This window comes from Typopeltis vanoorti, chromosome 1 (genome assembly GCF_054136105.1).
Source record: "Typopeltis vanoorti isolate ZY-2024b chromosome 1, IOZ_Tvanoo_1.0, whole genome shotgun sequence".
Classification (NCBI taxonomy): domain Eukaryota; kingdom Metazoa; phylum Arthropoda; class Arachnida; order Uropygi; family Thelyphonidae; genus Typopeltis; species Typopeltis vanoorti.
In genome coordinates, this window is record NC_143549.1 from 131738189 (window position 1) to 131764003 (window position 25815).

Here is a 25815-nt window from a genome sequence, read left to right on the forward strand (position 1 = left end):
CTACATTCTCAGGTCGCTACATTCACAATTCTTCTGCTCATCATCCATCTCAGAAATCTGGCATTATTAAATCACTAGTTTCCAGAGCACACAAATTCTGCTCCTCTGAAGAATCTTTAAACCAGGAATTAGAAGTTATCAAAAATACAGCCATCCTAAATGGATATAATCCCAAAACAACTCAAAAAATCATCAGTCACTTCTGTATACATCAAACCAGACAGGAAGAAGTGCATAGGATTCCCATACCTTACGTTAAAGGCATCTCAGAACGTCTTTCTAAAATTATGAAGAAATACAATTTTGCCACTACTTACAAACCTATCAACCAACTTATTACCTTCTCCTAAGGACAAATTCTCACCCTTGATGTTACCTGGTGTTTATGAGATTCCATGCTCATGCAAATTATCTTACTTTGGACATCATTGATATCAAGGTTAAAACAGTACAGGTCCCAGTACTGTTTAACCTTGATATCAATGTTGTTTCTGAACTGGGTACAGGTCCCAGTACCCAGTTCAGAAACGCATCTCGGAACATCAAGACCACATTAGTCTTCTTAAACCGCAGAAATCTGGCCTCTCTCAACACGGAATTGAAAATCCAAACCATAGGATCCATTGGGAAAAGGCTAAACTTTTACATAGATCTTTATTTAAACATGAACGTTTATACAAAGAAAGTTCTGAAGCCCTACTACACAGACCAAACCTAAACCGCAACGACGTTCTTACTATTCCTAAAGTATGGGAAATTATCATACAAAATTGTGTTAAATAATTAACGGTTTTTTTTTTTTTTTTTTTTTTTGTACTACTTTAGCACGTTATGCACGTTTTCATGAGATTCTATTGTAATCATGCGCCCTAACTGTATGTTATTCCTAATTTTGTTTAAATACTGTACTGATGATGTCCTAAGATACTTAGGATGAAATATTTACAATTAAATAATTTTCACTGTGGTTTATACGTGTGTTTCTTCTAATTATGAACGCACCACAGGTTTCGTTATTTAAAAAAGCATATGGGTTTAGATATTAGGTTAGTGAATTGGAATGGAGATTGGCTGTCTGATAAATACATACCAGAAAATTATGCATGAGGGAGTCATGTCAGGGAAACAGAGGATCACAAATGGGGGATATATGTAGTTCAGTACTGGGACCTGTACTGTTTAACCTTGATATCAATGAGACTGTCAGTGAACTGCAAAGAGAATATTCAGTTGTTTGCAAATGATGAAAGCTTGGAAGGGTTATTAGTAATTTTTTTTTGTCTATGTGGTAGCTGTTTAGGAGGATTTGAATAAGATGGAGAGATGGATAAATTAATGGGGATTTTTGTGTAACATTTAATGTGACTAAATGTTAAGGTCTTGAAGTTTGGAATCTGCTGATGGGAAGCTGTATGCTCTGTTGATGGAAATGTGCTATAGGAAGTGGAGAAGATAAAGGATATTGGGGTGATGAATGATAGAAATTTGAAGTTTAGGTGACATACTGTAAAGGTGATGAATGTAACCAACAGGATTGCTGCAATATTGACAGAACAATGGTGAATTCCATTGCATAGAGTCTTAATCAAACCACTACTGGATTATTGTGCTGGAATCTAGTCACCAGAATTTGAAGGGGATAAATTAACCTTGGAGAGGGTGCAAAGGCAAATAACAAAAATGGCATCAGGACTGTAGAATGTTAGTTATGTGGACAGAAGGTAGACTGCAGATTTTGCCTGACAGAAGAGAAAGAAGTGATATGTCTGAGACATTTAAACTACTGACATGTAGTTGCAGAGTTGACACTGGAGAGATCTGAGTGTGATCTTCAAAGGAGAAAGGGAAAAGGAGCCATCCCTAAAGTTGCAAATGGGAGAGGTGAGCAAGACTGTGAGAAGTGTTTTTTCCATAGAGGATGTTTGGATCGTAAAATGCATTGCCTGATAGGGTAGTAAGAGCATGAAAGTTGAATTAGTTTAAGTGTACGAGAGACTTTGCATTGTCTAACATGGGCCTCCCATAATGAATCTTGTGACGCCATGGAGGTCCTGAACAATAATATTATACATCATATCCTTCATGACTCTGTTAAACATATATGCTTTTTTTTTTCAGACCATTTAATATTGTGATTTCTTACCACCGAAAGTTTGGTAGAAAATAAGTTAAATACATTTTTTTGGAAAAAATCACTTTCATTTCTCAACATAGTCTCCATCGAGGTCTACACATTTGGTCCAGCGAGTTTCCAATTTTTTCATCCCATCTAAAAAGTAGGATTTGTCAAATTGTGCAAAATAGTCATTGACAGTCTTGATGACATCCTAATTCGAAGAAAAGTTTTTACCACCGAGCCAAATTTTTAAGTTTGGTAACAAGAAGAGGTCACATGGGACCAAGTCAAGAGAATACAGTGCATATGGAACCAATTCGAACCTCAATTTGTGCAATTTTGCCATTGTGACGGCTGATGTGTGGGACGGTGCATTGTCTTGATGAAAGAGCACCAATTTTTTGTGTGCCAATCTTGGCCGTTTTTTCCTCAGTTCTTCTTTTAAATGGTCCAACGATGACACATAATAGACTCCTGTTATTGTCTTACCCTTTTCCAAATAGTCTACCATGATAATTCCTTGGGAATCCCAAAAAAATAGTGGCCATCACTTTCCCAGCTGACAAAACGATCTCCGCTTTTTTCAGTGCTCTTTCACTAGGCATTTCCCACTGTTTTGCCTGCTGCTTGGACTCAGGTGTGTAGTGGGGGATCAAAGTTTTATCTACGGCCATGAATCGATGCAAAAAATCCCATCCCGCGAATTGCAATTAAACATTGCCAAACACTGCTTTGAAATGTTTTTATTCACATGCATTTTTGATCGACAAGCAACAATCGCGGCACCCATCGTGCACACAGCTTTTTCATGTGCAATTTTTTGTTCAGGATATTATACACCCATTCATTTGAGATGCCTACAATCTCAGCAATCTCACACACTTTCACTCAGTGGTCTTCCATAATGATAATATGGATTTCTGTCAATCATTTCTTTCGTAGTGACCTTAGTCAGGCATCCAGAGCACGCTTCATCTTCGATGGACTTACAACCTCGTTTAAACTCATTTATCCAAAAATAGTTTTTAATGCTGGTGCAGCGTCCCCATGAACTGCATCTAACTTGGTTTGATCTGCACAGCCATCCACTTCTTCAAATAAAAGTGTTTTATGACTGCACGAAACTCTTTTTTCTTCATTTTTATGAAAAATGCGAACACCGTCATTTTAAATGTTTGCCAAATGATAACTACATGTCGCATTTGTCTAAAATTTCGCCAGGGGTCATGAAAAAGATGATACATGCTGACACTGGTATGAATGAATGAATGAACTGTGTCACCGTCTATTAGAAATTTACTCAACTTTTCAAACAATACTCGTAATTTCAGCTTTATTTCCTTTGGGCTTTAATGGTTACAAATTGAGCTAGCTCTCTGGTTGTCTTAAATACTGTAAATTATAAACTTTCAACTGTTAGTTTATTCTATTTTTTTTAATTGTATCTAAGCATCAACAATCATTAAATAATTCATTGTCAGTGGAAGCAAATCCATCTTTTCCTTTTTTTGTCAGGAGTGGGAAGTTGTTTTTATGCACTTTAGGTAAACCATATATTCTGGGGTAATGATAGTGGTGTGGGAATATTTTTTCTGTTTTGGCCTAAAGGATACTTTATCGAGTAAATCAATATTTTTCTAATTTTTGGTACATTTATTAAGGTCATAATTAACAAATTCATTTTTTTCTATGTTCAAATTTATCTAGTATAACTGCTGCATTCTGCTAATAGAATCCTAAAAATCAACAAGGATTAGAACAACATACTGCTAATAAAATCCTCAAGAACAACAAGGATTTGAACAGCATTCTGCTAATAAAATCCTCAAGAACAACACGGATTAGAATATCCTTGTTATTCTTTTTTTTATTTTCTTACATTTCCAACTGGAGGTCAGGAGCTGACAGACCATGCTCTAAATACCTTATCACATTGAATTAAATGAAAGAAAATGATAGTGATGCACAAAAGTAACTACAGGTCAGAGAAACTATTTTTGAAATCAGCATCAGCTATGAAACAGTTCCTTAACTGCATATATAAAAAAAAATCATTCCTAGACTACATGTAGCTTAACTTCACTGAATTAATCTTGTTTTATCCAGACTCCAGAGAGTGTGATGATGGGACACTAATTCCTTTTCAGTTGAAATGTGAACTGTTTCCATGACTATTGAGTCTTTTGTTTATAATGAATGTAATTTGTGCTCTGAAGATACTAGGCACAAATTATTTATTTTATTCTTTTGTTGTTTACACCATGAACTACTGCTGTGAATACTGTTTTTAAATTTCCTTTGGTAGCTGTGCTAAATTACATCAACCTACTTACATTTTTTCTTTCAGTAGTACTCATTAGAAGTAAATCACTTCTTCAGTTCGATACACAGGAATAATTTCATTGACCTTGCATTTCTTAAGGAAGCTGAACAGTTAGATAAATTAGAAATTTTAATTTTCAGTTTACTGTATTTACTGCATTGCCTGGAAACCATCTCACTGTGTAAGATGATAACCCCCTATCTTGAAATGTTGAACAGCATACTTGTGAATTCAACTATTGTCTATATTTAGGCTATCTCAGGACATCACAAAGTCTATTGCGCCACATTTTAAACAAATTCGCTGTTTGCACTCTCACCATCCTCTCAGGCAATATACTCCATGCAAAACTTTTACTTCATACCCTCTTACTCACTGCTTCCTTTTGCAATTGCCAATGACTCTTCTTGTTTTTTCCCTCATTTCATCATAGAGAAAACTCCCTCGTGTTAATCCAGAAAAAAACTCTCAACAGTTTCAATGTCGGATCATATCAATTCTTCATCTCTTCTCCACCAGAATCTGCCGATTACATGTTTTCAGTTTATCCTCATAATCAGAGTTCTACAATCCCAATGTTATTTTCACCAATCTCTGCACCCTCTCTACAGTTATTTCATTTTCTTCAAATCCTGGTGACCAGATCCAAGTATAGTAATTCAGGTATGGGCCAATCAAGGCTTTATACAATGAAATTACTACTTTTTTTTTTCATCTCTGCTGGTCAATGTCCACCTCCTCTTCCTCAATACTTCAGCAATATTCTGGATTGTCTTCACAATTTTTGCAATATGGCTTTTGAACTTCAAATTTCTATCTACTACCACTTCAAGATCTATTGTTTCCTCCACTTCTTCTAATATAGCTCCACCAAGGGATAGAGAAAGGAAGAGAGTATACAAACTCCCATCCTGATTTCAAAACTACATTTGGCTGTAGTAAACTGATATTTCCATTCATTTTCAGTTTATTCAGATTCTCCAGAAGAGCCATAACTTCAACACTTATACTAATAATTCTCTCAAGCTTCACATCAGTTGCAGACAACTGAATATCTCCTTGCAATTTGGTGACAATATTATTAACTTAAGGTTGAGCAGTAATGGTTCTAGCTCTTGTGAAATTCCACTGTAACTTTCCTACTACCATACATAGCTCACAACTCTCTGATATCCATCACAAAACCAATTGCCAATCCACTTCACTAGCCTGATATCTAAACCCATGTGTTGCAACTTAAATATCAAGTTATCATATGGCACTCTGTCAAAAGCTTTAGTCCAGAAAAAATGATACTATATTCATTTCCCTCATCTGCTGCTCCTATTTGAAGAATCATACATTTGAAGTTGAGGACCTGAAGTGCATTCCTGACTAATGATGGAAATTAGTAGCTAGAGCTAGAATTCTGAAGATGGCGCCAGCACGAAGGTAGAAACATTGAATTGAACTGTTTATTACTGTTAATATTTTTATATTCTCCAGATGTTGTTGAATTCACAATGAACAATGTATAATGTCCGTTGCAAAAGAGGTATGTGCTTCTGCTCTAGTGCTCTAAAATAAAGTGAAGTCAGTGAAGAAAAAGAAATATCATATTTGGATTCACAATAATGCTTAATGGTATAACCAACACAGATTTAAAAAATACATTTATTAAACTCATGAATATATTGTTAGTTTTCTATCCAGCATCATCAATGCACAATGATAACAGTTTATGTTAAATGATAAATTGTTTCTACAGTCACTAAAACAAGTAATTGTAGAAACAATTTAAATTGTAACTGACACCCAATATCCATACAGTGGGTGTTAGTGGCATTCTCTATGGATTGGATAACCACAAAACTAATTTAGAGAAGTCCAGCTATTAGGTTTTAAAATTAGGCGTTAAAAGGCTGGCCAGGTTGGCCAAGTGGTTAGCATATCTGCTCTCCAGCCAAAAGGCTGTGGGTTCGAATCCTGCCTGTGGGCATGGATATTTGAGATTGTCTGTGAAAATACTAGTGGTGGTGGTGGTGGGCAGTAGATGGTGGTGTAGATGATGATGGTAGTCGCAGTTCACTGTAGTTGGTGGATTGAGTGGTGGAGACAGAAAGCTGTGGGGTGGGTGTCCTCCCTCAATGAGTCTTTGGGCTCCTTGGATGTGTCACGTAATAATAATAATATAATAACAATAATAAAATGATAGTCTCCCAGGTAATTAATGTAACTACACTCGTTGAGGATGGGAGAATGTTTCATAGTTGATGCTGATTCTAAGAACAACCTTCAGATCTGTAATGACTTCTATGTAATATGGATATTTATTCCATCTGATCCTATGTGGAGGGTATCCAAAGCATGATCTACCAATCCCTTCTTGCAATACAGATGATTTTGGATGTAATTTTTATGTTCTTTATGTAGACTAACCAGCAGGCACAAGGAACTTTATACATTCCTGCTATTTTTAAGTTTAATTGTTTCTACAATTACTTGGTTTAGTGAGGTGTGCTTGTCGCAATTATCATTGTGCTCTGATGATTCTGGATAGAAAACCAGCAAAATATTAGTGAGTATAATTATTATTATTCAGGCCTCCATGGAGTCAAAAGACTCATTGTGGGAGGCCCTACCTAAGAAACACAAAGTCTATCATAAAACTCCTTAAACTCATTGACAATGCATGTTGAACCATGGCAATGCATTTCAGGGTTCAACCACCCCTCCATGCAAAGAAACCACTCCTCACCCTCTTGCAAACAGTTACCTTTCGTAACTTCCAGGGATGGCCTCTTGTCATCACTCTTCCCGCTATTCAACCAAGCGAAAGAACTCCCCAGTGTCAACCCTGTAACCACCTCTCAACAGTTTAAAAGTCTCAATCATATCACCCCCTCCTTATTCTATCCACCAAGCTCTGCAGTCCACATTCCCTCAGCCGATCCTCATAACTAACATGGTACAGTCCTGAAAACATCTATGTTATCCACCTTTGTACCCTTTCCACAGTTAACTTATCCCCTTCAAATCCTGAGGACCAAATCTGAGAACAATAGTCTAAGTGTGTTCTGATCAGACTTATACAATGGAATAATAACCCTTTTATCTCTGCAGGTCAGTGTCCTTCTCATTACTGCAGCAATCCTCTGTGTTACCTTCACCATCTTTGCAATATGTTCCCTAAATTTCAGGTTTCTATCAATCATCAACCCCAGATCTCTTGTCTCCCCTACTTCCTCCAGTATAACTCCTCCCATAGAGTATGCAGCGTCCCATATATATACATTTTGCTGCATTAAACTGAGACCCCCATTCATTTGCCCATCTATTTAGCTTATTCAAATCCTCTTGCATGGCTACCACATCTGCACTATTACTATTAATCCTTCCCAGCTTCCCATCACCCACAAACAACTGAATATCTCCTTGCAATCCACTGACAATGTCATTGATATAAAGGTTAAACAATATAGGTCCTAGTACTGAGCCCTGTGGACCCCACTTGTAGCCCTCTGCCTCCTTGAAACTGTCCCACCATACACAACTCTCTGATTCCTATCGGACAGCCAATCCTGAATCCAGTTGACCAATCTGACATCCAGACCCATGTGCTGCAACTTAAATATCAGCTTATCATGTGACACCCTGTCAAATGCTTTCGCTAAGTCTAAGAAAATGGCAGTATATGCCTTTCCCTCATCTAATGCTCTTGTAACTTTATTATAAAAGGCTAGCATATTGCTAAAACAAGAGCGCCCCTTCACAAATCCATGTTGACTCGCACGTATAACACCACCCTCATCTCCTCAATGCTGTACACGGTCCCTCACTACTTTCTCCAAGATCTTAACAACCACTGATGACATGCAAACTGGCCTATAATTAGACACTTCCAGTCTGCCAATTAGACACTTCCACCCTTATGCAATGGCACTATCTAACCTTCCTTCCATTCCATGGGCACCTTTCCCGCAGCCAGACTTTCATTGAAAAGCCAGGTCAGAGGCACTGTCAATTCCCTAGCACTTTCTTTCAAAACTCGTGGTGAAATACCATCCAGTCCCACAGCTTTACTGAGATCCAGAGTACTCATAATTTGAAACACACACTCTCCCCTGTACCTCTAAACCTCGAACCTGCCCTATCCCTCTAGTATTAAAACTGACTCCTCCAGAATGAAATACTACAATTATTATTATTATTATTATTGTTCCGGGAAACTCCAAGGAGTCGACAGACTCATCGAGGGAGGCCCTAACATCATGTCTGGAACAACTATTCAACATTCAAACAGTATCTATCATATCTTGCCTTGAACTCATTCATGGTCGTAGCACCCACAACAGACTCTGGAAGCTTATTCCACTCATTCACCACTCTCCAAGTAAAAAACCTAGCTCTAACACGCTTGTCAACCACGCTCTTGCCCAGCTTCCATGCATGGCCCCTAGTCCTCCCACCAGCAGTCATATTTTCAAAAATATCTTCTGGATCAATCTTATAAAAACCCTTCAGTAATTTGAATGTCTCAATCATATCACCCCTTCTTCGCCTATCATCCAATTTCTGCAACCCACAAATCCTCAACCTATTCTCATAAGGTTCATTCCACAGTCCTGCTATCATCTTGGTCACTCGTCTCTGGACCCTCTCCACTTCCTCCCCATCACGAAGAAACCCTGGTGCCCATAACTGGGCACAGAAGTTCAGATGGGGTCTTATCAAGGCTCGATACAGAGGAACAACAACTTGTTTGTCTCTGCACGTTAAGGTATTTTTCATAAGCCAAGTGATTTGGTGAGCTGTTTTAGTCACTTTTGCAATGTGCCCCCTAAACTTCAACTCCCTATCCACCAGCACTCCCAAATCCCTGGCCTCATCAATCTCCTGGAGTACGGTTCCACCGATGCGATATGGATACTACAATAAAGTGTTCATTGAACAATTCTACTATGTCCTCTGCATCAGTCACTCTATTCCCATTTTTATCCCACAAATCATTCTTCCACAGTCATTTCTCCTCCTATTGGCCACATAGCTAAAAAATTCCCTAGGATTTTCTTTGGATCTTAGGGCCAATCTCCTCTCATATTCCAGTTTCGCCTTCCTTACCATACTAGTCACTCTTCTAATCTGTGTCTTATATTCGTCATGCATGGTATCTGTATTTCCTATTACCCAGATACTGAATCATGAAGTGGTATCTGAAAATTAAAAATACTGATTATTCCAATAACTAATCAATACTTTAGTAATTTGGACTTTTACCTATTATTTTACCTATCATCCGCAAACAACTGAATATCTCCTTGCAATCCACTGACAATGTCATTGATATAAAGGTTAAACAATATATGTCCCAGTACTGAGCCCTATGGGACCCCATTTGTAACCCTCTGCCTCCTTGAAACTGTCCCTAATTAACCTAACCTAACCTATCCCCTCTGAGGATGTAGGCAGGAAATCAGATATCATGTAATTCACTGTTTAGAACAAGTAAATACTAATGTATAGTATGTATATAAATAATACAGGTAAAGAAATTCCAAGACAAAAGTTACAAATTACAGAACAATTAGTATTTTAGGAGTAATGTTAAGGTATTGGATAAGGTATTGTAAAAAATAATAATTTTTTTTCCCCCTCTTGGTGTTAGTTATACCATTAAGCATTATCAAGAATAATGAACACCTTTCTTTACATATCATATTTGGATGCTGACTAATTTACGATGTAATAAAATGCTTCTGGAATACACTAGTCTTGCTGAATCTTTGCACCTATGGATTAGGCAAGTTAATAGGTTAGAGAGAAACCATGTGTCTTATTTGTAATAACATTTTTCTTAGTTTTATTAAGATAGTTAAAAATAAATCCTGTAAGACAATGGTAACTGCTAAAGGTTAGATACTCACATATGAAATATGGCGGTCAGGCTTAATAGTCTGTAGCTTATTACCACTTCTATAATCCCACAGCTGAAACGAATACCACAGAGAAATTAACAAATAAAATTTTTTAAAAAAAATCAAAGTATAACAAGAACATCCAGAATAAGTGACATAATGAGTTAAATTCTTGTAGAGAGGCTTATACGCTGGTTAAACATGATAACTAATAATCAAGGAATTGACAGCGTACACTAGAAATATAAATTAAATAAACTTTAATATATACTTTCCGATATTTCGGCAAACATCACATTGCCATCTTCTTGGGAACTTAATACAAAGACAAGTGCATGCAAGTACTACATAACAGCAAATGAGAATCGAAGCGAGGAAGCTAACGTTTTCCTAAAGTCCTGATGGTGCCCCTTGGCAGCCTATATTGGTAGTTCTTGGCCTTTGGGCTGAAGTTCTTCTGATAAATGTTTCCCAAATTTGGGGCAGTCTCATGCATCCAAATTTGTTGAGGTTTGGCATGTTTCTAAGGGTTGAGGCTGATTCCATGAATAGTCTTTCATATTTGAACTTGCTGTGGTGTATTACTGTGGCTTTCTTCCATCTTATTCTGTGGTGAGTATCCAGAGCGTGGTCTGCAAGCCCAGAGTGGCTGTACTGGTGAAATCGGATGTAATCCTTGTGTTCTGAGATTCTAATATTTGCTGTCCTGCCTGTTTGGCCAAAGTAGGACAATTTACAGCTGCAAGGGACCTGGTATACACCAGGTAGGTCTAGGGGAAGTGGTTGGTCTTTAGTGGAGCAGATAAGGATGCCAATTTTCTACATGGTCTGTAACAAGTGGTCAAGTTATGTTTTTTTAAGATTTTGTTGATTTTTTCCGAGGTGCCTCGGATGTAGGGAATGGTGATGGATTTAGAGTAATCTTTTTTGTGAAGGGCGAGGAAGGTGGGTTGTGGATAACTGGTTTAAGTATTTTTTTGGATTCTTTTGGGGGGGGGGGGGGTAGCCATCTCCTGAGAAAGTGTCACGGATGTGATTTAGTTCAGTGGTTAGGGCTTGATCGTTTGAACAGATTATTTTTGCTCTGTTGAATAGTGTCTTAATAACGCCATATTGTTGTGAGGGGGAGTGATGGGATTGTTGGTGAATGTATCTGCCTGTATGGGTGGGTTTTCTATAAACTGAGAAAACCAAGGTTCCATCAGGTTGGTGGGTGACTAGTGTGTGTCTAGGAAGGGGAGGTTATTGTTTTCCTCTTTTTCCAGGGTGAACTTGATTCTAGGGTGTTGGTTGTTTAAGTGTGTTAGGAAGGAGAGGAGTGAATCTGGGCCATGTGGCCAAATAGTGAACACATCATCAACGTAGCGAAGTCATATGGTAGGTTTTTGTGGGGCTGAGTTTAAGGCTTTCTCTTCAAAAATGAGTTAAATGAGTTAAATCCAATTTCCTAAAATCAGACCAAAACATTCATTTAATATCTAATCATTCAATTCAATATCTAATCAGTTATCTGTATTTCCTGTTACCCAGATACTGAATCATGAAGTGGCATCTGAAAATTCAAAATACTGATTATTCCAATAACTAATCAATACTTTAGTTATTTGGACTTTTACCTATTATCTGAGTATTAGATCTGTCATCCTGATATCCAGTTATTCCAAATAACAACCCCTCTGAGGATGTAGGCAGGGAATCAGATATCATGTAATTCACTGTTTAGAACAAGTAAATAATAATGTATAGTATCCATATAAATAATACAGGTAAAGATATTCCAAGACAAAAGTTACAAATTACAGAACAATTAGTATTTTAGGAGTGATGTTAATGTATTGGAAAAGCTGGTTAAAGGTAGAATTCCAGAATGGATGGCGGATAGTTGCAGTCAGATGGTGATTGAATGGTGGAGACGGAGTTGTAGAGCAGGTGCCCTCCCTCGATGAGTCCTTGAACTCCCTGGAGGTGTCAAATAATAATAATAATAACAATTTGATACTCAATGGTGGTCAGTTCAGCATTGTGAAAGGTAGACCCTTCTTTGATAGGGCCTCACATTTTATAAGAGAGTAACAAATGAATAGGATATGAGAAATGGCTACACCATGATACCAGTGAACTTTGGAAAAGCGTTCATTTTACCTTTCATTTTCATTTCATTATCAATTTTTAATATTCCTCTTTTCCTTTTAGTTCCTTTGTCATTACTCTACTGTCCCCCTAATAAACTTGCTAAATACTTAGAATTCATTGTTCTACATAAAAAATTTTAAAAAAATGCTATACACTTTAAAACTATAAAGAACGTCCATATTAGAGTAAATTGTCTAGTGAGCTCAAAATGATATCCTTTATCTAAAAATGAACCAGGAAGATACAGTAGAACCCTTTTCAAATTTTAGGGGAAATTATGGAAAAATAATTTTCCCTAAAATTTGTGAGTCTCTTTAAAGCATTGTCTTCAGTCAGGATATTTTAGCTGGGACAACCAGTTCTATAAACAAACTGAAGATGTACAAATGGATTATCCACTTTGACCCTCATTTCTAATTTATACATGGAATCCTTTGAAATTCTGGCACTGAATTCACTCCCTCTTAAATTCAAAATTAGATGGAGGTATACAGACAATGCCTTTGCCATTTAGCCTCAAGACCTACAGGCTCATTTTTTAAATTTCTACATTTCCTTAATAATACCTGCCCATAAATCAGAAAGAAAAAGAAAGAGAAGTGACCGTAGCCTTTTTGGATGTTCTGGTTACAAAGCAATCAGTGCTTAGCCTCAAGGATAGTGCAAATTTCATCCTCAGGACAAGCAATGCATCTGGAAAAACAGAGTTTGTTAACATCATTCATACAAGATTGATTACAAAAAAAAAGGTAACCCATGTGAAACTATTTAAAAAGAACAACAAACTCTCACCTCTAAACCGGATTATATACATTATTATTATTATACGGGTCCCAGTGTTAAGGTTTATACGTTGATTCTCTAGCATCATCTGATGTTTAAAGAAATTAACAACACTGACTTGATAATAGCCAAAAATATTTTTTATATTTCACCAAAGTTAAATCAGCATCTTCAGGGATTAATACACTAGTATTAAACACGTGCACAGGCACACTTCAGTAACAAAGATGGAAAGATAAATTGAAAAAATACTTAGCCCACCAATGATACAAAATATACCATATGTTTACAAATAACTTTTCATGAGTGGGAAGAACTAAATGCAATTCAGAACCTATATAACAATACAACTAACTAGTAACCTTCTTTGTCAGAAGTGTAACCATAGCTATCTTTGTTATTGAAGTGTGCCTGTGTGCACATGTTTAATACCAGTGTATTAATCCCCGAAGATGCCAATTTAACTATGCCAAAATATAGGAAGTAATAATTAAATATTTTTAGTTATTATCAAGTCTATGTTGTTAATTTCCTTAAAACAGTATACAATGCTGATATTATATGGGTATCTCAATTGGTTCAGAAAACTCATCCCAGTAGATCAATACTAACCTTTATGCACACAATACCTACCACACCTCTCCTTAAACTCATTCACTGTCAGGGCACTCACAGCTACTATCCATTCCACTGATTTGCCACTCTCTAAGAAAAATTCTAGTCATCTGCACATTCTTACTAACCACACTTTTGCACAATTTCCAGGGATGACTCTTAGTTCTCTCATTGTTCATTATGTATTGAAAAATATGTTTTGTGTCAATCTTACAGAACCTCTTTAGTAACTTATAAGTTTCTATCGTGTCTCCTCTTTTCTGTCTATCAACTAAACTTGGCAACTCACTTTCAACCTATTCTCATAAGTAGGATTCCACAGACTTATCAACCGCTTGGACACTCATCTCAGGATCCTCTCCATTCCCCTCTGAACTTCAACTCTTCATCCACCATTACCCACAAATTCCTAGCCTCATCAATTTCCTGTAATCCAGCACCACCAATGTGATACACAGTATGTAATCTTTTCAACCTAAAGTGCATATCCTTACATTTTGCAATATTAAATTGATAACTATTATTCTTTGCCCACGATGCAATTTATTTAAATAATTCTGTAGGATATTTACATCACTATTAACCTATTGCCCCCTCTCCCAGTTTTTCATCATCAGCAAATAACTACTAAATCCTGCCCTATATCTTTAATACGCAATTTAATTGTAGATCCTATTTCCCATAAGACTCCTCTGGCACCCTCTGTCAGCCACTCCTTTCCCCCCATCCTTCCTACTAGCTTCATATCCATTCCCATTTGCTCCACTTATGTAATAGTTTCCATCCAGTTACACGGACAAAGTGGAGTGGATATTAGATCCAACATTATTTCAAAGCCGAATGATTGTAGAAGCTATGAAAGTTTTGTAAATTCACCAGAGAGCTTATAAGAATACAATCCTCAGCATCGAAGTTGCCTTAACTTGCACTACTCAAAAGACATGAATGCTGCCCAGGTGTCCATATATTCACCTTTTATTAGTGCATATTTTTAAGGTTTTACTGGCCTGACAGCTGTTTCAAACTGGTTGGTTCTCTTCAGAGATCCAGGCCTGTTTATGTTCAGGGTTTGTCTCTCCAAAAACTCTGATCATCTTCAGATCACCCAACAATGAGCAACTTGAAGGATCATTTAACTCAGCAGTGACAGGCTCACCCTAGGACTGAGCAGAACTACTCATATTCCAGGGAAAAGTATCAGCTGAGTCAGCCCTAATACAGGCAACCCCCAATGGACCAAAATCCCTAGAGGCTCAATAGCTCCCCTCAATGTATAAGAAAAGAGCTTCTCTAAAAATTAGGCAATTCCCCATACCACTCCCTACGAGTGAACGAAGGGTCATCCAACTCAGCGGTGGTTCCACTCAGTGACAGGCTCACCTTACCACTGAGCAGAACCGCTCATATTTTATGGAAAAGCATTCACCAACATGGCCCCGAGAGAGGGCCACACCGGAAAAACATTAACTCCAGAGACTCAGATTGCCCTCTCAAAGCAAAAGCCTTAAGAGAGCAGAAACTCTTGTTCAGTACAAAGGACAATTGACATTTATATCTTTAGGGGTGAAGCAAGATGATTTTCATATTCTCCGCTATCTGTTGTGGCTGCAGTGAGAGTATAATTTATGAGAGTCTGCTCGCCCTGAATGGCAATGGAGATTAGGCAACGCTATGGGATGCTAATATAGCTTTTGGTCTTCTATATTTGAATATGTCCGTGGCGTCGTATACTGCAGCTTGCTGAACCAGATCGTTGGGGTCTGCGGACGTCTTTAGGAAAAACTTGGATGCTAAGGATTGTAGAAAAGAGAAAATATATGGAATATTTGTATCTCTATGAAGTTGATTGTTTCTAACGTACCACGGGGCGTTCAGAAGCATTCTCAAGAGCACTTGTTCTGCACTCGTTCTATTGTGGTAATGTTAGTATTAGAGGTGTGGCTCCAGGCTGTATAGGCATAGGTGATTATAGGACGAATTGTCATCTGGTATAGCTGCAATTTGATTCTGTTGCTGAGCTTGCTATTTCTATTAATTAGCAGATAGATCAGAGCTATGGCTTTAGACTCCTTTGCGCACGTAGACTTGATGTGTTGGTTAAAAGATAGCTTTTCTGTCGAGATTACACCCAGGTAATTTGTTTCTGTCTGCCAGGAATTTTAGTATTCAATAGTAACACATCTGGTGCAGGAGACACTGGCCATTTTGAGAAAAAATGGCTGAGCTTTTCTGGGGTTTGACTTCTAATCTCTATTTGGAGAACCAATCTTTCAGCTTTAGAAGGTTTTCTTGAAGCTTTCTGGCAATGAAATGGGGTCTGAGAAATCTGGTTAGTATTGCCGTACCGTCCGCATACAGGGCCAAAATGGAAGGCATCGGATTTTGCGGGATGTCTGACATGTATACAGAAAACAGCAATGGAGCCAGTAGAGATCCCTGCGGCACTCCAGCAAAGATATGGCGCTGGGACGAAGTAGATCCATTGATTGTGACTTTTATTGATCTATTCTGAAGATATGAATGGATTTGACGAACCATTTTTAGTGGGGTACCGGCTGAGATATGTTTGTTCAGGAGTCCAAAATGCCAGATTTTGTCAAATGCTTTGGATAGGTCTAGGAAAACAGCTCCTCTGCACTGGCGCCAGTTGTAGCTGGTGGTGATGTATTCGACAATTCTGTGGATTTGCTGGTTAGTACTATGGTGTTGTCGAAAACCAAACTGTTCTTTAGGGAGGATGTTTAGGTCATTTATTGAGGTTTGGAGTCGTGTGAGGATGACCTTCTCTGCAACCTTACCCAAATTGGAGATGACACGGATTGGACGATAAATTTGCGGCAGGTGTGGGTCTTTGCCTGGTTTACGTATAGGAATTACAACAGCCAGTTTCCAGGTGGAAGGAAATAGTGAAATCTTAAAATTGCATTTATTATTCTGGTCAGGTGCACTACTGCTTTTCGGGGAAGCAGCTTGATCAACCTGTTTGAGATGCCGTCTGGTCAAAGAGCTTTATTGTTTTAAGTTTTTTAATAATATCATATAATTGAATCAATCAATCAATTAAGCACTGTTTTGTCCTGAGGAACGCGAGTGTTACGAAATCTCTTTTAGCTCTGCTCATCTCTCTGATCATCAGGTCCATAATATCCTCAGGCAAACTACCAGGCTTGGGAACAGGTTTGTGGAAGGGTGCAACCTTTATACCGAACTTAATCTGTTGGGTGAGGCTAGTCACTGTAGATTTCACATCTTCTGGTGTGCATATGTGAAGGACAGGTCCAATTTGATCCCTAAGTGCTTTAGACAATCTCTCCCACAGTATGCCTGAATGAGAGGGAGGAGACAGGCATTCTTGCTCTCCCAATTGCAGTAGAATTGGGTTGTGATCCGATGATAGTTCTTTTAGTGATTTAAGGCTGTACTGAAGTTTAATGTCTTGCAGGATAGCTATATTCAGGATGTCAGCAGTGCCAGACGTACTGATATGAGTTGGTTCTTTAGGTCCTGCCAAAACAGCATAGTTTGATCCTGTGTAGCCGGAAACGATGTGACCATTTTTATTGCTAGATTTACTGTTCCAAGCAGGATGTTTTGCATTGAAGTCTCCAGCGATGACGACCGGTCCTTTGACTCCAAGGATGGCATCCAGATCTGAGGTCAATAATGTCTTTAATGGAGGGTTGTAAGCAGAAAAAATTTTCAGGTTTCCAATTGAGTTTGTGAGGACATTAATTCCTGTGATTTCGAGGTTGGTGGTTGTAGGGTTGGTTATTGAATGATGGTTGATATAGTTTTTGATAAGGGTGGTTGTACCTCAACCTCTATACCCAAGTCTGTCATTTCTGTAAATCTGATACCCTCTGATTTTTAGGGTATCAGCAGGCCGCGGGTGAGTTTCATTGATTAGAAATATATCTGGGTTGGATCTATTATTGAATTCATGGATTTCTAACAGTTTATTTTTTATACGGTTGGCATTCCAAGCGATTCCTAAGCGAATCTGGGGCGATTCATTTCCTATGCATCAGCGAGTGCAGATAATATGGATTGGATTTGCTGTAAGAATCTTTTTGTAACACTTATGGATGGATTTGAGTTGCTGAAATCCTGCAGCATGTTTGCAAGAGAAGAGGTGATAATATCTGAGAGATTTGAATATGGATTAGTCAGATTCTGGGTTTGTACTATCTGTTTGGAGCAGGCTACATCAGCATATGCTCTCGCTTGATGTTGAAGATGCATTTTCTTAAGGGGCTCAGTTAATGATGTGCGAGCGCCTGTTGCAATGTTCTCACACTTGGAGGACTGAGGAGACTGAGCTTCAGGAACTCTCCCACTAGATGACAAGGTAGATTGATTATTTGGATCCTTCGATCTGTTTTTGGGGTGATGTATACACCCTCTATAATTAGCAAGGTGAGGACCCCCACAATTAGCGCACTTAGCCAGGATGGATTTTGGCTTGCCGCAGGTATTTGTGGGGTGATTCTCGTCACATTTTAAACATCTGAACTGAGCTTTGCATAGCTTCTAGGCATGGCCAAATTTCTGGAATCTGTGGCACTGCTCAGAAGATGCTTTCTTTCTCAATGGTTCTGGAGTGATTTTGAGTTCAGAGATTTATCTTACATTGTATATGTCTTTGTAAATATTATGAATTTCTACTAAGATTAAGGCATAGGTGTCTTATTTGATCTAAACATTCTAGTGACTTTTATGGTAAGTAGATCCTGTAAGTTGAGGTCAGTAACTATTTCATCCATGTCAATATCCTCAGAGACTCCTTGTAGGACCACTTTCAGATTTTTTTCGGAGGCAAGTGAAAATGTGTGATATTGTGTTCCTCTTGCGTCCAGCTCCTTTGTAAGATTTCTATAATCAGCCACTGTGGCGGGCTGAATTTTTATGCCCTTGTCTACATTTTTAGCAGATCTATAACTTATTTTTAAGTTAACCATGATGGTTCTTAGTGTTATCCATCTCTGCTTTTCCCTTAGGATAATCGGTGGCACCTTTTCATTGGGGGAGGCAGAGGGATCTGAAATGGGAACATCCTCGTCCATACCAACATCATTTGTTGGCTCAGCAGCGAGAATTTTTCTCTTCTTATGAGCATAGATCTCTCCTTGATCAGAAGGATTAGAGGTAGAGACAACTAGATTGAGTTTTTCCTCCATTTGAAGAGAGGCTTCATTTTCCTCAATGTCGACTTCGGGTAAAGAATATAAGTTTAAGCAGCCAGGCCAATCCCGTTCAAACTTTTTGAGAAGCTTTTTAATAAAAGTGAGTGCTAGCCCTTTATCAAGTGACTCGATAATGATGTCGGAGTCAATCATGCTAGCAGGCCATGTCAGCTTGAACTTCTTTCGGAGTTTATCAATAAGTACAAGAGCAAATCAATGAATACGTCTAGGTCAGGTACGCTCATATCGATTTAACTCCGTATGAGCGCTAATAGAAATCCCACAGGTCTAAAGACCTGACAGCAGAAATTTTGTAGAATATCCCGCAGCTGCAAAGGACTGCCAGCAATACCAAGCGTAGGCTAAACAAAGCAATAGCAATTAAATTGCATCTAAATCAAAGTCTTACCTTGATATTTCACAAAATGAAGAATGCTTTGAATTCATTCATTCACAATCTACTTATTTTTTGCAAATCCTCGCGATTTATCACCATCTATTTAACAAACTACCCTCAGTACAAAGGAAATCAAAATTCAAAAAAGAAGACATGGTTGGCTATATCGATGTTGTAGTATAAATTACAGAATGAGTTTTTAGTGAAGTAAATCTCTAGATTATTATTGTTATTATAACAGTAACCTCCATGAAGTCAGGGGGCTTATTGTGGGAGGCCCACTCAACAAGCAATATGGCTATGAACTTTGAAATCATTTACACTCCCTGCATTCCACTTACCAACAATTCTCCATGTAAAAAATCTACTCCTCACCACTTCTAAGGATGGGCTCTCATTATTCCTATCTCACTGTCCACTCTTTTTATAATTCCTTCTGTATTAATGTGGTAGAATCCCTTAACTGACTTGAAGGTCTCTATCATATCTCTTCTTTTTCCCCTATCCACCAAACTCTGTAATCCACATTCCCTCAAATGCTCTGCATAATCAACATTCCAGAGTCCTGATATCACTTTGGTCATTTATCTCTGGATCCTCTGCAGTATTTCCACATCGCAATGAAAATGAAAACAAGGCAACCAAATTTCAGCACAATAGTCCATGTGTGGTTGGACCAATGCCTTATACAGAGGCACCACCACTTTCTTATCCCTGCATGTCAATGTGCTTCTTATAATAACAACAATACAATGTGCAGTCTTCACAACACTTGCAATGTGTCCTCTGAACTTTAGTCCACTGTCTACCATCACCCCCCCCCCTCAAGATCCTGAATGTCATCCACTTCCTGAAGCGCAGTACACAGTCTTATATCTCTGCACCCACATTTACTAAAATTATATCAGATATCACAGCAATTTTATTGTAGGATAAAATTTCTGTCTTTCGTTAGATTCTTCTTCTTCATGTAGCTTCCTCAGTGAAAGGGTGCAGCACAATGTCCTTCCAGTTCTCTCTCTCTCTCTGCTGGTAGCTTTCTTTTTTGTTTCTGCATAGATCCTATGCAGAAACAAAATGATCCTATCCATGATCTTATATCTTCAAGTGCCATGTCCTTTGTTTTTTTTTTGCCTCTTGATCCTTTTCCCATAATTTTTCATTCTAAAACTAACTGTTAGTATCCTCTGTCCTGCTGAACCTTTCAGTACATGTCCTACCAATCTCACCTTTCTCTGGTTCATTTCCTGTAATAAAGATCTCTGTGTTCTTATTCTCTGTAGGATATCTGTATTTGTCAAATGTTCTGTCCATGAGATTTTCAAAGCTCTCCTATAGCACCACATTTCAAAGGCCATTATCTGTTGTCTTACTCTCTTCATGAATATCCAGGTCTCACTTCCATATGTGAAAACTGGTCACACTAAAGTTCTTATCGTTCTTTTCTTTGTCATGATACCCACAGAACTTCTAAGCAGATCTTTATTTTTCCAGAAGACATCTTCAGCTATGCCTATTCTTATTTTTATTTCTTTATCTTGCTTTCCATCTGCAGTAAAGCAGGTGCCTAAATATTTGTATTCTGTTGTATGTTCAATTTGCATATTGTCTATGAATATTTCTGGCTCAGATCTGTTTTCTTTTGAGATGGTCTTTGTTTTGCAATTATTATTATAACGGTGTCTCCATGGAGTCAGAAGACTCATCGTGAGAGATCCCACATTTGACACACTAACCATTATTTACACAATACCTATCATACTTCTCCTTAAATTCATTCACAGATGAAGCATTCACAACCACTTCTGGCAATGCATTCCACCTCCTTCACAACCCTCGAAGTAAAAAATTTAGTCCTAACACCCTTGTTAACTACACTCTTACATAAGCTCCAGGGATGGCCCCCCTCATTCTCTCCCTTCCTGCACTGTTCTTAAAAATGTCATCGGTATCAATCCTGTAAAATCCCTTTAATAATTTATATGCCTCTATCATATCTCTTCTCCTACGTCTATCAGCTAGTTTTTGGAGCCTACAAATCTTCAATCTATCCTCGTACGGAACATCCCACAGACCTGCAACAATCTTTGTAACTCGCCTCTGAATCCTCTCCACCATTTCTTCATCACCAAGAAATCCAGATCTGTGCACAGTTTATATTTATATCTAACTTTATATGTAATGCGTGGATATATTTATATTCACACATTTATATCTAATCCAAACTCTTTACCTTCTTCAATTAGTAGCTGCAGTAATTTGATTAATTTGTTTCTGTTTTCTGCTATTAGAATGGTATCATCAGCATATCTAAGATTGTTGTATTTTATACCATTGATACTAATTCCTATTTTTTGTTTTTCAATATTTTTCATCAGTCTCACTATAGATATTAAATAGATTTGGTGAAAGGATACAACCTTGTCCGACTCCTCTTTTTATTTTCGCTACAGAAGCCTCAGAGTTAAACAGCTGCATTTTCTGTTTGGTGTAAATCATTTTTATAATTTCCTACCAATAGAATCTTAAGTTCATTAGGTCAGCATTTCTCAACCTTTCTAAGGCCAAGGATCAGTAAAATGCTGAAAACAATTCTATGGACTACTAAGTTACAGAGGCGTAGCTGGGGGGGGGGGGGGACTGCCCCGGGTGGCACTTTTTTGGCATTTAAGAAACCTTGCCTTACTGTCTAGAAAAGCAAGAAAAATAACATTTTAGAATGTTGAAATTAAAGTCTCACTTCAAAAATAAACATAGTGTTTTTAATTTATTTCCCTATACATCATTTTGACTTTTCTTAATTTTTTTAAAAACCTCAAGTAGGAATTACCAACATTTTGTAATTTATAACATAATAAATCTAAAAGCATGTTTTGAATACATATGGAAACATAATTAAATTGGAAGTAAACTATTAAAAGTGTATCATCATTGAACAAAGTTTTAATTTTTATTAAACAAATAAATAATATGATCTAATTATGTTACTACTTACTTTTAATGAGATGGTTGAGCTTCTCAGCCTGTGCAGAGTTGCTGGATATCTGGCTCAATATTGGTCAAATTCAGTCGAAGATTGGCACACACACCAAGACGATTTCTGTATTTTGATTTTATTTGAAGGAGTGATGAAAATCCTTTCTCACAAAGATTGGTTGTAGAGAACTGCATGACGATTTTCAATGCTTCTTCAGATAATTCGGGAAATTCACTTCTCACTGAAGGCGAGATCCAAAATCGAGTCAAACCAAGATCACGGAATTGCATTTTAAGTCCACTGTCACTGGAAAGCTCAATTAACTGTTCTTTTTTTTTTGATAATGAAAGGTCGTTCTCGTGACTGCAAGCCTGAAATGGATCGCGAACCCACAGAAATTTCTTATGAAAGTTATTCGAGAAATATGTTTCAAAATTCCGTTTCAGATTTTTGAGGTGGTCACAAACCCTTTCCAGCAACTCAGAATCAACAAAAATATCATTTTCCACTAAAAAGAATTCCAATGTTGGAAAAGGTGCAAATTGTCTGTCTTTTACATAATTAATCCATAAAACCAGTTTTTTTCTTGAATGCCTTTATTTTGTCATAGGCATCAAGAACAGTTAAAGAATTTCAGTGAAGGGAGAGAGATTTTGTTCATTTAATTTCGAAAAGATGTCTGAAAGATAGGATACTGTTGATAACCATGCTTTGTCAACAAGGCGTGATGCAAAATCAGAATAACGTTCACTTACAAATAATAAAACTTTGTGCCTTAATTGAAATAACCTTGTTAGTACTTTGCCCCTGGAAAGCCAAGTAATTTCAGAATAAAGCAAAAGTTGTATATATTCACTCCCCATTTCATCGCAGAGTACTGAAAATAACCTGCTATTTAACTGTCGAGCTTTAATAAAATTAACTAGTGATATATCTAATGCTTCCCTATATATGAAACAATGCACCAATTCATGAACCATTCAAACTAACACCAATTTGGAGCTACTTGACCATAGAAACAACCCCACTATGCCTGCCTGTAAGAGCACTAGCTCCATCCGAACAGAAGCCTATACATTTTTCCCTGGATCCATTTGTGTATTATGTAATTATTGAGAGTGTGAAATATTTCTTCTCCAGTTGTTCGGGATGGCAAAGTTCTACAAAACAGAATATCATCATGAATGTTGTTATCATGTGCAGTTAATATGCTATGTATATTAACTTGTAACATCAGTAGTCTCGTCTATTTGTAAAGCATTAATAAAGGCTCTTCTTAACTCTTTCGATTAACTGAGATTCTACATCGTCTGCGACCAACAGTGTCATTTGAAAGAGGAATTAAATCAACAACCTTTAGTAACTTGTTGCCAAACATCGTTTTTACCACATCTTTTATAGCTGGAAGTAGCAAATTTTCCCTGATAGAATGAGGTTTCCCTGTTTTCGCTATGTGCAAACTTAAGAGATAGGATGCTTCCAGTGGCTTGCTATTAATGGAACCCATGGCCGAAACTATATCTTTCCCCATGATTTAATGTCCCTAAGTGTCGCTGAAAAAATTCAATTGGCTTATTTTTCACATCACAATGTTTAGTTTCTAAATGTCGTCGGAGTTTTGCAAGTTTCATGCACTCGTTCGACAACACTTCATAACAAAAAACACGTTGAGGTTTCTGTTCACTTTCATCTCCACACCAAGTAAACCCAAATTCTAAATATGAACTGTTATATTTCCTACTGTATTTTTTATTTGAACTGCTTGTTTCTCCTTCTTTAACAGTATCAGATTTACTCGCCGTTACAACACTTGTATCACAATTAGGGTTAGCATCATCTGTTTCATTTGCCTTTCTTTTCAAAGTCCTAGTTCTAAGCCACTTTTCCATTATTAAAAAACGTTTCTGAAAAATATATAATACTGGGGTTAACTAAGGACACACTTTGTCCAAGTATCACTTAGCACTTCTCAAGATATACTGTGCCTTGGTTGAAGGAGGGGAAACCTTCAATAATAAAAATCAATAAACAACAAGCCATTGGTTGAAATGTGGGTAACACATGTTCACCTCAAATCTGACAAAACAGCAAGGGAAGGTGGAAGTAATAAAACTATATTATTGTTCACTTCACTCCTCTTTTATTATTGTCATTCTGCTGCTACAAATTTAGCGGCAGAATGATGAATAATAAAAAGGGTGAAGTGAACAACAATATAGTTTTATTGCTTCCACCTTTGAACATTCTGACGATATTTGTTGTTTTTTTTAAGTCTCCATTTGATTTCAATAATTTTTACTTACTTATTCAATTTTAATTTGTTTATATAATTAAAAAATATATATTTATTTAATTAATTTAAGTCTGCCTACATACCACCTGTTGGTCCGTGGGTCACAGGTTGAGAAACACTGCATTAGATTAACAAAAAGATTTTACTTTTCATTCCTAGTTCCAGAACATCAGTATCCAAGATGTTGAAAAAGAGCTTGTACCACATTTTATTGTCCCACATTTGTAATGTGGGTGCCCAAGGAGAGCAGTTGTTGTAGAAGCTAGAAAAGCTAAATGTTCTGTTCTTGAATAATTTCCACTTTGTTACCATTTGCTTTGGGACCTTTGTAACAAATAATGGAAGCTTGATGCCTAAAAAGCAACAAAGAAAATGGCTGCTTAGATGGTCACTCTGCAGCATCTTTTTTATATGCAGAGTAGTGTTAGAGGTTCGCCAATACAGTGCACAGTCTTATATCTCTGCACCCACATTTACTAAAATTATATCAGATATCACAGCAATTTTATTGGAGGATAAAATTTCTGTCTTTCATTAGATTCTTATTCTTCTTCATGTAGCACAGTTGAAGTTGAAGGATCTTAATATCAACTTCTTCACACAAACTGACCCAAAAGAAGTTCTAAGGTTTTTTTTGTACAGCCAGATTCTTCTTTTTCCTCTTCAGAGATGTCTGTGATGTCGGTGACAACTGGTGTGATGGGCATATGATGGTTTCGATGACATTAGCTGGAGGAAAGTGGCAGTTCTTTAACCTTTCACTGAGGCTGTCAATTTGTCAATGTAAAGTTCAGGAAATAATGAAAAAGAGGACCGCGTGATGGTGTGGGATCATCTTTAAGAATTAATCCAAAGGGGATGTTACTTGAGTTCCAGTCTCTATATGGCTTGAGTTGAGTTTTTTCAGCATTCAATTAAGCCAGATACTTTGAAGAAGTTATTAATTGAGTCACTGTCCCTAAAAGTGCCCATCATGTATAATGACAATATGAATTTTTTGTGGTGAGCAGAAATGGATTTTTTCATATAGCATATGAATTGTTAAATTCATGAAGAAGGAGCTCTAGGACAAGCATAAAGAAAAGAGAGCTGACAGAACAC

General features: G+C 37.3%; 1 protein-coding gene across 1 annotated transcript in view; it reads right to left on the reverse strand.

Moving 5' to 3' along the window:
- The window catches only part of LOC150110432 (striatin-3-like), a 239480-nt gene that overhangs the window by 77723 nt on the left and 135942 nt on the right, over positions 1-25815 (reverse strand). Inside the window, exon 8 of the mRNA XM_090398285.1 lies at positions 10343-10405. Within this exon, the coding sequence (XP_090254411.1) occupies positions 10343-10405 (63 nt within the window). The remainder of the gene's footprint in view (positions 1-10342; positions 10406-25815) is intronic.